A 12533-nucleotide genomic window follows, 5' to 3' on the forward strand; every position below is an offset into this window, starting at 1 on the left:
TGCTGGTGTAGATGAAACATAGAAGCTGGAAGTCAAATGACGCCCCACCACAGACAAATGCTAGGGCAATCTGATCAGTCGCTTTTTTTGTAATAGAGTACCCTGTTTTTCAGAGTATAGGTCACATTTGCTTTGCAGAGTTTGGTTGGAGGTGGGACTTCCACTCAGGTGCGTCATAAGTGATTTTTGAAAATGATAATAGGCTCATGTGTTTGTTATCTTCCCACTAACAGCCACAAGAGGGCGCTGTGGCACTTGCTTTTGACGGCCATAAAAGGAAGAAGCATCTGTAATTGTTCAAACTTGACACAGAAGAAGAAGAATTCAGCGTGTTAGTGATTTAGAGATTAGTTAACTTATTAGCATGTCCTTTTTGCGATGCTCATCAGAAAAATTGTTCATAGGTTGCGCTACTATGCTACGAGACATTTGTTCACCTTTCAGCATATCCCTTCAGGAGTCGCCATAGCAACTTAGCTTCCACTGATTTCCACAGGTGGCTTGACAGAGATTTTTACGCCGGTTTCCCCATCTGACACAACCGGGCTGGGGGAGCCAAACTTAGCCTCCCTTGTGACTACATGGTTCGGCAGAAATGCAAAGGGTCTTTCCCATGAACCCACACTGGATTAAGCTCATCGCCCCCCCCCCTCCCCCCCTCCCGGTGGGCGATGAGCGAACCCTGGTTTACCATGCGCCAGTTCTATATGTAGCCAACCGAGTCATCCAACCGCCACTCGCTAACATAAGAGACGCCGCAGTTGTGTCCGAATTCCCCCCCCAACCCCTATATAGTCCACTATGTAGCGCGTTCACCATTCTGTATTGCTGTCCGCATCTACAATTCCGAAATCCAGAGCCCTAGGAATTTCCCAGAAGTCTCTGCAATAAACCAGTGTGCATCGATGCTCACGAGATTGGCGTATATAGACCACAATGCATTGCGCCTGAAAATGTTTGCCAAAAAAATGTATTTAAATGTATTTTTTTAATAAGTCATCAATGTTTCTATCAATCTAGCCACAGGGGTTGCAAGCCAGTAACTTCTGTGCCGGTCCCAAGCCCGGATAAATAGAGAGGGTTGCGTCAGGAAGGGCATCCGGCGTAAAAAAATTGCCAAAATAACCATGCGAATCATCCACAACACTGTAGACATACCGGATCGGTCGAGGCCCGGGTTAACAACGACCGCCACCGATGCTGTTAACCTACAGGGTGTCGGTGGAAATTTGACTACTGTTGGTGGAAGAAAGAGGGGAGGCAGAAGGGTCCGTGGCCAGAGAGAGAAGGGAAAAGGCAGGAACATAGGTTTGAGAATAGGGACTCTTAACGTTGGCACAATGACAGGGAAAGGCAGAGAGCTGGCAGACATGATGGAGAGAAGGAAGGTAGATGTACTGTGTGTGCAGGAGACAAGGTGGAAGGGCAGCAAGGCACGTAGTATTGGAGGAGGATACAAACTGTTCTATCATGGTGTTGATAGGAAGAGAAACGGGGTAGGAGTGATTCTGAAGGGGGAGTTTGTAAACAGTGTTCTAGAGGTGAAAAGAGTCTCAGACAGGATGATGAGCCTAAAGTTAGAAATTGAAGGGGTGATGGTGAATGTAGTCAGTGGGTATGCGCCACAGGTTGGCTGTGAGTTAGAAGTGAAGGAGAGATTCTGGAGTGAGTTGGATGAGGTCATAGAGAGTTTTCCCAGAGGAGAGAGAGTTGTTATTGGAGCAGACTTTAATGGGCATGTTGGTGAGGGCAACAGAGGTGATGAGGAGGTGATGGGCAGGTTTGGTGTGAAGGAAAGGAATCTGGAGGGACAGATGGTGGTGGACTTTGCGAAGAGGATGGAAATGGCTGTAGTCAACACTTACTTCCAGAAGAGAGAGGAACATAGAGTGACATACAGAAGTGGAGGTAGGAGTACTCAGGTGGACTACATCCTATGTAGACGAGGTCATTTGAGAGAGGTTAATGACTGCAAAGTGGTGGTAGGAGAGAGTGTAGCCAGACAGCACCGCATGGTGGTGTGTAAGATGACTCTGGAGGTCAGGAAGAAGAAGAGAGGGAAAACAGAAAAGAAGACCAAGTGGTGGAAGCTACAGAATGAAGAAACTTGTGAGGAATTTAGGCAGAAGTTGAGGCAGGTCCTGGGTGGTCAGGATGAGCTTCCAGAGGACTGGGAAACTACAGCAGAGATTATCAGGGAAACAGGTAGGAAGGTGCTTGGTGTGTCATCTGGAAAGAGGAAAGACGGTAAAGAGACTTGGTGGTGGAATGAGGAAGTACAGGAATGCGTCCAGAGGAAGAGGTTGGCTAAAAGGAAGTGGGATGTAGAAAGGACTGAGGAAGGTAGACAGGAGTACAAGGAAGCGCAGCGTAGAGTGAAGAGAGAGGTGGCAAAGGCCAAACAGAAAGCTTACGATGAGCTATATGACAGGTTAGACACAAAGGAAGGAGAGAAGGACTTGTACAGGCTAGCCAGACAGAGAGACAGAGATGGGAAGGACGTGCAACAGATAAGGGTGATTAAGGACAGAGATGGAAAGGTGCTAACAACCCAAGAGAGTGTACAGAAAAGATGGAAGGAGTATTTTGAGGAGCTGATGAACGAGGAAAATGACAGGGAAAGAAGGGAGGAAGATGTGGGTGTTGTGGAGCAGGAAGTAGCAGAGATTGGAAAGGATGAGGTTAGGAAGGCTCTGAAAAGGATGAAGAGCGGAAAGGCCGTTGGTCCTGATGACGTTCCTGTGGAGGTATGGAAGTGCCTAGGAGAGACAGCAGTGGAATTTCTAACAAGGTTGTTCAATAGGATTTTAGAGAGTGAGAAGATGCCTGAGGAATGGAGGAGAAGCGTTCTGGTTCCGATCTTTAAGAACAAGGGTGACACGCAGAACTGCAGCAACTATAGAGGAATAAAGTTGATGAGCCACACAATGAAGCTGTGGGAAAGAGTAGTGGAAGCCAGGCTTAGGAAGAAGGTGGAGATCTGTGAGCAGCAGTATGGTTTCATGCCCCGTAAGAGCACCACTGATGCCATTTTTGCTTTGAGAATGTTGATGGAAAAGTACAGAGAAGGTCAGAAGGAGCTGCATTGTGTGTTCGTAGATTTAGAGAAGGCGTATGACAGGGTGCCGAGGGAGGAGCTGTGGTACTGTATGAGGTGGTCTGGAGTGGCAGAGAAGTATGTCAGAGTAGTTCAGGACATGTATGAGAGAAGTATGACGGTGTAGGTCAGACAGAGGAGTTCAAGGTGGAGGTGGGACTACACCAAGGATCAGCTTTGAGTCCTTTTTTGTTTGCTATCCTGATGGACAGGCTGACAGACGAGGTAAGACAGGAATCTCCCTGGACAATGATGTTTGCGGATGACATTGTAATTTGCAGTGAGAGTAGAGAGCAGGTGGAGGAACAGCTAGAGAGGTGGAGGTTTGCTCTGGAAAGAAGAGGTATGAAGGTCAGTCGTAGTAAGACAGAATACATGTGTCTGAACGAGAGGGATCAAGGTAGAAGCGTTAGGTTACAGGGGACTGAGGTGAAGAAGGTGCAGGAGTTTAAGTACTTGGGGTCAACAGTTCAGTGTGATGGGGAGTGTGGAAAAGAGGTGAAGAGGCGAGTGCAGGCAGGTTGGAGCGGGTGGAGGAAAGTGTCAGGAGTGTTGTGTGACAGAAGAGTGCCAGCAAGACTCAAAGGAAAGGTGTACAAGACAGTGGTGAGACCAGCTCTGCTCTATGGGTTAGAGACGGTAGCAGTGAGACAGAGACAAGAGGCTGAGATGGAGGTAGCAGAGATGAAGATGTTGAGGTTCTCCTTAGGAGTGACCAGGTTAGACAGGATAAGGAACGAGTACATCAGAGGGACGGCTCATGTTGCCTGTGTCAGCGACAAAGTCAGAGAAGCCAGACTGAGATGGTTTGGACATGTTCAGAGGAGGGATAGTGGATATATTGGTAGAAGGATGTTGGAGATGGAGCTGCCTGGCCGGAGGGCAAGAGGACGGCCAAAGAGGAGATATATGGATGTCTTAACAGAGGACATGAAGTTGGCTAACGTTAGGGTAGAAGATGTTCATGATAGAGTGAGGTGGAAAAGGATGATTCGCTGTGGCGACCCCTGATGGGAAAAGCCGAAAGAGAAAGATCAATGTTTCTATCTTCAGAAGATGGTGGATTCAAAAATATTCATCACAAAACGCTCAAATCAATTAGATTTTAACTTCATGAAATTAATGACGTCATATCCGGCGTTAAAAACAAAACAGAAAAAAGTAGTGAGCATTGTCTGAATTGCTTTTAAAATTCAGGGCACTATATAGTCCCGCACTATGTAGTTTTTTAGGAGTTAGGGTGGGAATTCAGACCTAGTTTATATTCATTAAGCTAGTTTCAGTTAAGGTGGTAAAATGTGCCTAAATTCTAGTTTATTATTATCTATTCTTTCAAGATTACATTTTTCTTCACGTTCCTGTATTTTGTCAAAAACATTTCTCCCAAAAGTGCAACTTTCCTTTTTATTCTGCTTATTTAGGATTCTGTGAAATACTCTGGAGTGACTTAAAGTCCAAACAAAACAGCAAAAGAGAAAACAGGACTGGCTGTTTTTTCAGACATTTGGTATCGAACTACACTTTCTCAAAGCTAGCGCGAGACAAACGAAGGCGCCGTGTTTACAAAGGACTGACGGATGGGGGTTTTGAAGCAAACGGAAAGTTACATCATTGTTGTTCTCCAAAACAAATCGATTTGATTTATTGATTTATTTCAAGCATTGTAGTCAAAGCAATAAAGCATTTACACATATTTATCAAACTCATTTCAGAAATGTTGAAATGCATAGATTAAAAAGACAAAACAAAAAAGTCACTTAAATCACATTAAAGACAGTGATCATTAACTAAAGTCAAGTAGAGCTTGATTTGATTTATCGTTTGAAAAGGAGCGGGAAGAAGCCACCTTAAATAACCCCACCCCTTCTGAGTTCATTCATTTGATAATTTTACAGTTTTTGTAATCCGGTTCTGATCCGATAGATTCTCTTAAAGTAACTAAATCCAGTGCCTGGTAATAAATGATTATCATCAGAACACATCATCACAATAATAATTGATTCCTGAACAGATGACAGTAGAACTGCTTGTTTACAGTAATTCTGCTAATGTTTTACTATGATGGACAAAAATATCTCCAAACAAACAATCTTCATTTTGAAATCCTATTTCTGACGCCCCATTGCCACGCCCATAGCCACGCCCACGGCCACGCCCATAGCCACGCCCCATAGCCACGACTTTGCAAAGCAGCATCATCAGAAATTCTGAAAGTCACACGTCATACTTTTAAATTACCGATCGATGTTATGTATTTATGTGATTTATGCATTTAAGTTTGTGTGTATATATATATATATATATATAGAGAGAGAGAGAGAGAGAGAGAGATAGAGAGAGAGAGAGAGAACTTTTACATACAACAAAATGTTAAGATAGAAAGAAACTGATTCTAAATGAATTTTATTTGGTAACCAGGCTCTTCATTGATTTTGAAATGACACGCTAAACATGGAGGCTGATGCCAAGACGGTGTGATCGAGAGCGTTTGTGTCTGAAGGCCTCCAGCAGAATGGATGGAGAACACTGGAGGATTACAGAAGCTGGTTCTCACACATCAGGGTAATACTAGCACCCTTGAAAAGGTTCTCAGAAGAATTGAAGCACATTTTGTAAGCTAGTAGACATACACATCATGGAGGCACGACTCGTTTAGGAGCAACATGAAGATTAGTTTTAAATTGAAGTTACAATTTGCAGCTAATGAGGGCCCGAGGCGTCCAGAGAATGCTTTCCATCTATGTTTATTTCACTAAAATGGCTTCAATTTCTCCATATTATATTCCTATACAATTTCCAATTAAAGTTCTGCATTTTGCTCAAATTTCCTGCTGTGAAAGTCTACCACAACTATTCATGTTTCCACTGTTTCTGAAACTTAAATGATAATAAAAATACATTTTTAATACCTTTTCTTCAATAAGTCTTTGAAGACTCATTTATCCAGGTAGATTCCATCACAGCAGTAGGTTTAAAGGTTGTCATCTGGACTTGGTTTTTAAAGTTAAAGACATTTCACCTCTTTTTCAAAACACTTTGTCAATTCGTCTGAATTGATAAAGTCTACAAAAACCATGAGCTTTTCTTCAAATAGATGCATTGTGGTGTATGTTAGCCAATTAAGTGAGCATCAATGCACACTGGTGGTTAGGTTGGTGCCAGTGTTTGGCAGCGAAGCCGCCATCACTGCGTGAATGGAACTGTGGCTGTAAGGCACTTTGGGGAAGGCAGAAAAGGTCTGTACAAGTACACACCATTTACTAGCTCTTTGGCAGAGACTTCTGGGAAATTTTTAGGGCGCCGGATTTAGGAATTTTAGATTCAGACACCCCCCAAAAAACAGCAAACGCCAGATATGGTACACTAATTAGTACTGAGGGAATCCAGACACAACCGACGCGTGGATATTGAAGTTACCATCTCCAGTCAATGCAGAGTGTTTATGATGATATAAGATCATACTTTAAAATGACAGATTGTTATGTTTTAGGATTTATTCACTTATTTTTTTGTTATCCAACTGTACTTTCAATGTATTTCAAGTTAAATAAAACCTTGTTTTCTGCTACAGATCCCATTTTCCACTGCCGGTTTAAAATCTATTTAACAGTTTAACGCCAGATATTTCGCTTCTGTGTTTACGTTTTTCTGCTACTTTAACTGTTTATGAAGTTAACATTCGCTGCGTTCTCACCTGGAAGGCTCCTTCAGATATGCTGTGCAGCTGGTTGTTGGCCAGGATGAGGTGCCTCAGGTTCACCAGGCCCTGAAAGTGGGAGTCGTCCAGGACAGTCAGGCGGTTGGCATCCATGTGCAGGGCGTGGAGCTCCTGGAGGTCAGCAAAGGTGTACGGCCTGATCTGGCTGATGGTGTTCCTGCTGAGGGTCAAGTGGATCTGCAGGTACCAACATTTACAGTCACTGTACTATTCTTCCTTTTTTTTATTCAATCCAATCAAGTGTTCACAGCGTCATTGGTAAAATGATATAAAGTTTAAGAAGAGTACATTTCTTCTGGCTCCACTGAGCTTCAAACCTGCTTGAAGGAAGAAGAGAATCCTTCTGACTGTCAAGAACCACATCCAGGAACCCAGAATTACATTGAAGAACCAAGAACCACATCCAAGAACCCAGAATTACATTTAATAACCAAGAACTACATCTAAGAACCAAAAATTACTTTCAAGAACCAAAAATTACATTGAAGAACCAAGAACTACGTCTAAGAACCAAGAATTACATCCAAGAACTATATCTAAAAACCTCTTCATTAATCAGTGAAAGTCAGCGTGGGTTTTAAACCAGTTTATCATTCATGAACAAAACTGTGCGTCTGCCACCAAACACAAAACCTCCACAGTGTGAGGACGCAAAGACGTATTCAATTGACTCTGAGAAAAGGTCAATGAGCGCCAACACGTTTGGAAAGGTGCCACTTTCAGCAGGGACACGTGTGGCGTTCTGCGGATGCTCAGTGATCAAAAGCTCATCTCCCGTGTTTCCGTGTGAGAGCAAACATCGTCAGTGCTGCTGTGGAGGCTCTAAAGAGGAAACGTTCAGACATGAGATCAAGATGTTGCTGTTTTTATGTGGCTGCTGCAGAGCGACTGCGGGGCGACTGCGGGGCGACTGCAGAGCGACTTTAGAGTGACTGCGGAGCGACTCCTGCAGAGCGTAGGGATCATTTGTGGAATTTGTCCCATTCTGTGTTGCTTTAAGGAGCAGATGTTTATCAACCGGGTTTGTCCCCAAACATCCATCTGATTTCTTGTTTTGGATTCTCAGAGGACGCTCCGACGTGCCCCTGAAAGCTGAACATTTTCTAAACTCCAAACACTTTTCAAGGCCACTACAGGCCTCAGTCTGACGCAGAGATAGAGCCTCACCTTCCTCCTCTCCTCATCCTCAACCAGAGGCAGTCTAACCTTATTTGGGTAGTAGATGCTTCCTGTTTGCTCACACCTGTGGATGTGATGTAGAACAGGTGAGGACCACCATTCAGAGTCCCCTGCAGGGGACTGTGGGGGCGACTAGTGTTGTTTCTGCTTTGATGCCCCCCCACAGCCACAACCTGACCGTGGGTTTGACCTTCAGCCAAATGGAAACGAACACAAACCACCAACGTTCTTGTTTCTGATTAGCGTCTTTGTAATTAAGTTTGATTTGTAAAACAGCGGGAATTTTTTTCAGCTTGTTTGAACCAAAATGTTAATGTTCAATATTCTGTGCATGATTTTGAGCTCAATAGTGAGAAAACATCTTTTAAAGTCACTCCTGGGAAATCCTCCTAAGGGTAGAAAAACACTCAATTTTTGTTATTTCTGTGAGCTTTTGTGAGCCTCAGCAACATAAAAACTTTCATGCCAAATGAGGTAAAAAGACCAAAATGATTCTTTGTTTTCTGTGTCGGTGCTGCTTCTGCAAACCCGTTGGATACTTCCCCCTGGAGGAAGTGTCAAGGGTCAGACTTTCAACAGAAACGAGTCAGACTGAAGGTGGCTTGGATGTGGTCGTCCTCAGACTGAACGCCGTGACTGACTGTGTGAAGGTGAAGGTGATCGCAGCGGCTCTGACCAGGCTGGACATGTTGGCGAAGTCCCGGTGCCTCAGCGTGGTGATGAAGTTGTCCATCAGCCTGAGCTCGGCCGTCTGCCGGTCGATGTTGGGCGGGACGAAGAGGAGGCCCGTCTTGGCGCACAGCACCGTGTAGGACGGCAGCAGGTTCTGGCAGGTGCAGCGCTTTGGACACAGCATGGAGGGGACACAGGGGGGGAAGAACAGCAGGACGAGGACGGGGCAGACCAGCGACGTGATGGCGTCCATGGCTGCTTGCCGGCTGCAAGACAGAAAAACCAAGCAGAAGTTGAGATGGGCGACTTTTTCCGCCGGGGTTCGGCTGCAGATCTAAATGCTTCTTACACTTCTGTGGCAAGCCATGATGGAGAAATGCTTCAACCATTTGGGCTTTTTCACTATTTCAAACAACACTTCTCATCTCCTTCTTTCGCTGAAACACAGCAAATGTTAAAAATGCAGCAAAGCAAGAAGCAGATATTTGCTGGAAAAAGCTTTAATTGCAGCTTGTTTTCAGAGGTTTTTTTGTCCCACACCTGAGAGTTGACGGCATTTCATCCACAGTCTCAGCAGGAGATGCTCTCTGCAGTTATCAGCAAGAAACCCCAATAATGTTTGTGCGCACAAAAATGTCAAATATTCCCAGGCAAGGCAATAAATGGACCAATCACGCCTCATTCTCTACCTAATAAATACGTTCAGGAGGTCTGAAGGAAAATCCTCTCAATGAGAAGGGAGGAGAGGAAAATCCTCCATGTTTTAGGATGAGGATGTGCAGAGCTGCAGATTTCCATGTAGACCTGCTGCAGAGTGAAGATGCTGCAATTGTAACACAGGTAGACAGACGCTTGTATTTGTGTGCTCATTCGATTTAAACTTCACCAAATCCTGGTCATTTAAATACATATATATACTTTATGACATGTTCATCTTGTTCATAATCAGGATGTGTATATTTTTTTGAGACATGAGTGCTCATAGCTGTACCTTCACTTTAAGCGAGCTTTCTGGCTTAAATCTCAGTTCGTGCTGAGACAACTGAGGAGAGGTAACACGATGGAGACCCACGCATGGGACGAATGCAAAACGCACACAACCGGAACCAAAAAAAACAAATCAACCAAAGATGAGGAGGGAAACAGCAGACTGAGGCCTGCAGCCGGAAGCTACGCTCCTTAGTTTTTCTCTTTGAATGCAAATGATTCCAACTTCAAGCACAGCCACAAACAAACATGCTTTTTTTTAAAACAGACTTGATCTTTTTTTTTTTTTATCCATTTTTTGAATGAACTTTCATTCTCTGAGTCAAAACCTTTGTTCTTCTGTTTTCTGAGCTGCTCTGCGTTTGGGTCAGGGATGGAATACAGGACGAGCTTCAGGGTAAAAGTAAGACAATCTTTGTAATAATCTGCTTTAAACAGAGTGCAGTCTGGACTACAAAAGTAGTTCTCATCATGCCTCACCTTCATTTATTCACCTTCTAAACCAAACATGTTAGGTATGTGTAACAAAAGAACAACAAAAATGTGGTTTTGAGCTTTAGGTTCTGAGCTGGATGTTTATTGCTTCCATTTCCTCCATTGGAGTTGAAATTTTTCAGCTTTCAACCGTGAGTGAAATCTCATTTTCTCCACAGAACCATGGATCCAGTCTCAGTGGTTCCCTTTTAAGCCAAGTCCTTGTTATGGTTTTTTTTGCAAGCCATGATCATGACTTTAAACAGGAACTTGTCCTCTTGTTGGTAACAGTCCTAGGTTTAGTATCCGTGGGTATTTCATACCCTACTATGACCTGCAGGGTTTTGATGATGCTCTGCCAGAAGGGATCAATTTTACTGCATGTCCAAAAGATGTGTGACTGATTGGCGCTCGCACCCCCACAGAGTCTCCAGCATTGTTGTGGAGTCCTCAGCTGTTTGCTCTTTATGTGGGGACTGATAAAGAACCTCGTTATACTTTTTCACCCGAATTCTCTCCATTGTCTAGAACTTGTTTAGGGGTGTTGTAGAAGGGAGATTGATTACCAGATCCTTTATCTTTTTTTTTTTAATAATCTATCTGCATCAGTTTACTCAAAAACCAAATGAAAAATCAATCCTCCAAAGTGCTTTTTCTTTTTCTACTTAAACACTGCTCATTCTGTGACATAATTAAAGGAAAAATGCAAAGATGGGATTCTGTTTATTCACTTTAATTGTCAAATTAGATATTTCTCATTGAATTTTGCTACACATCTTCTAAAGACCTTTTTGAAAATGAAATGACAGCATTTTCTTTATCATTTTAATTAGGTAACAGAATGAGCGGTGTTGAAGAAGAAAGAGCTTTTTCACTTTTTAATTTTGAGTCAACAAATGCAGCTTAGTTTTGAAAATGAAAAAGCGTTTCTGGTTTTGACTTTCAGTTTTAATTCTGCTACAGAGATGCTTCCATAGCAGCAAGGGGGTCACCTGCGCGCCCCGGTTCCTACAGGTTTGACCCGTTTTCGCCCGTATCCACATGTTAGGACAGTTGGGACTAAATTCTAAAAACCTATTTAAATATTTCATAAATGAATGTTCGGAACCAAAAAGAAAACAGAGAAACGTCTTCACAGCAGCTTTTTACAAAGACAGACGTTTTCTTTGTGTTTTTATGAGGGTTGAACGTTTTTAAAATATGTGCACAAACCCGTTAAGAAAATACAGTTCTCTGTGACACCAAGGTGACCCCCTGTCATTTATTTACACCCCCATCATCAATTATGGGAGTTAACACTGCAGGTTTTGGAGATGGATGGATTCAGCTGAGTTTCCTGTGAGGAGCCGGCTCTCTGAGGAGCACGGCTGCTTTGAACAGATTTAATTTGTTTAGTCAGGCCGGCTTAGCGTGAGAAAAATGCAAAGCAGCTTCATTTCCAGCTAGCAGCACTTCTCCATCTCCCCCCTCTCCTCTTTTGATCATCTGCTCCTTGGCTAAAAGTGGCTTTCATTTCACTCACAGTGCTCCTCGTCTCCATTCCTCCCATTAGACTCTACCTGCATCATCCCATCATCCCTCTCTGCCTCTCCTCTCAGATGTACTCCTCTCCTCTCCTCTCCTCCGCTACGACACAACAAACAGCAATTTGTTTATCTTTCCTCCCAGTCCTATCATCACTCTTTACTCCCATTTGAACTGCTGCCTCCATCCATCTCTTCATTCCTGCCTTTTATACCTTTAAGAGCATTCAAGCATCCATCTTCAGCAGCAACATCTTCATCATTTTTCCTGCCTTTCTCCCCCTCTCCTCACTTCATCATCTTTCTCTCAGAGTTTTCTTCTGCTGACTTCTGTTTGTCAAGTTTCCTTAAATTCAAATGTAGATCATCCACATTTGCATGCTGCTGGCCTGATTGTGCTGAGAGGATGATAATGAAATGTCTGATTGGAGGAAAACATTGGAATGTAGATGGAGATTGAACTGTGAGGATCATCCATCTGTCTTCCAAACAAAAAACAGAGCAGCAGATTCTTCTTCCTCTTCTCAATGTATTTATTTTAGAGCAGAATCTCAAAGAGTTTTATTTCCTCCAACCCAGAAGTTTCTTTCTTTTTTTCAAATGGTACATGATGGAGTTTAAACAGGAAAACCTGGTTTCAGCTGCTCCTTTGGACTTCCTGCTTCTTTTGGAGCTGAACACAGACTCCGCCCTCAATCTTCTGCGCACACTCATGTTCGGTTTGGACGTGTGTTTCCCAGCCCCCGGTCCCATTTGTATCCTGAAAGTTTCCATCCATCCAGCTTTAGGGCACCTGTGGACTGCTGTTGTCAGAGGCGGATGATGAGGCGGGTCAGGTGTGTTTGAGCAGACATGCGGCTGATTGAAAGGTGTTCAGCCTTGG

General features: G+C 43.6%; 1 protein-coding gene across 2 annotated transcripts in view; it reads right to left on the reverse strand.

The window, feature by feature from the left end:
- Window positions 1-12533, reverse strand: part of LOC101172994 (leucine-rich repeat and fibronectin type III domain-containing protein 1-like protein) — a 275228-nt gene that overhangs the window by 35050 nt on the left and 227645 nt on the right. For both annotated transcript variants that reach the window (XM_004075203.4, XM_023961321.1), the window contains 2 exons: window positions 8671-8932; window positions 6792-6992 (listed from right to left, as the gene is read on the reverse strand). In XM_004075203.4, coding sequence (XP_004075251.1) covers window positions 6792-6992; window positions 8671-8919 — 450 coding nt within the window. In that variant the 5' untranslated portion in view covers window positions 8920-8932. The remainder of the gene's footprint in view (window positions 1-6791; window positions 6993-8670; window positions 8933-12533) is intronic.

Source organism: Oryzias latipes, chromosome 13 (assembly GCF_002234675.1).
Source record: "Oryzias latipes chromosome 13, ASM223467v1".
Classification (NCBI taxonomy): Eukaryota; Metazoa; Chordata; class Actinopteri; order Beloniformes; family Adrianichthyidae; genus Oryzias; species Oryzias latipes.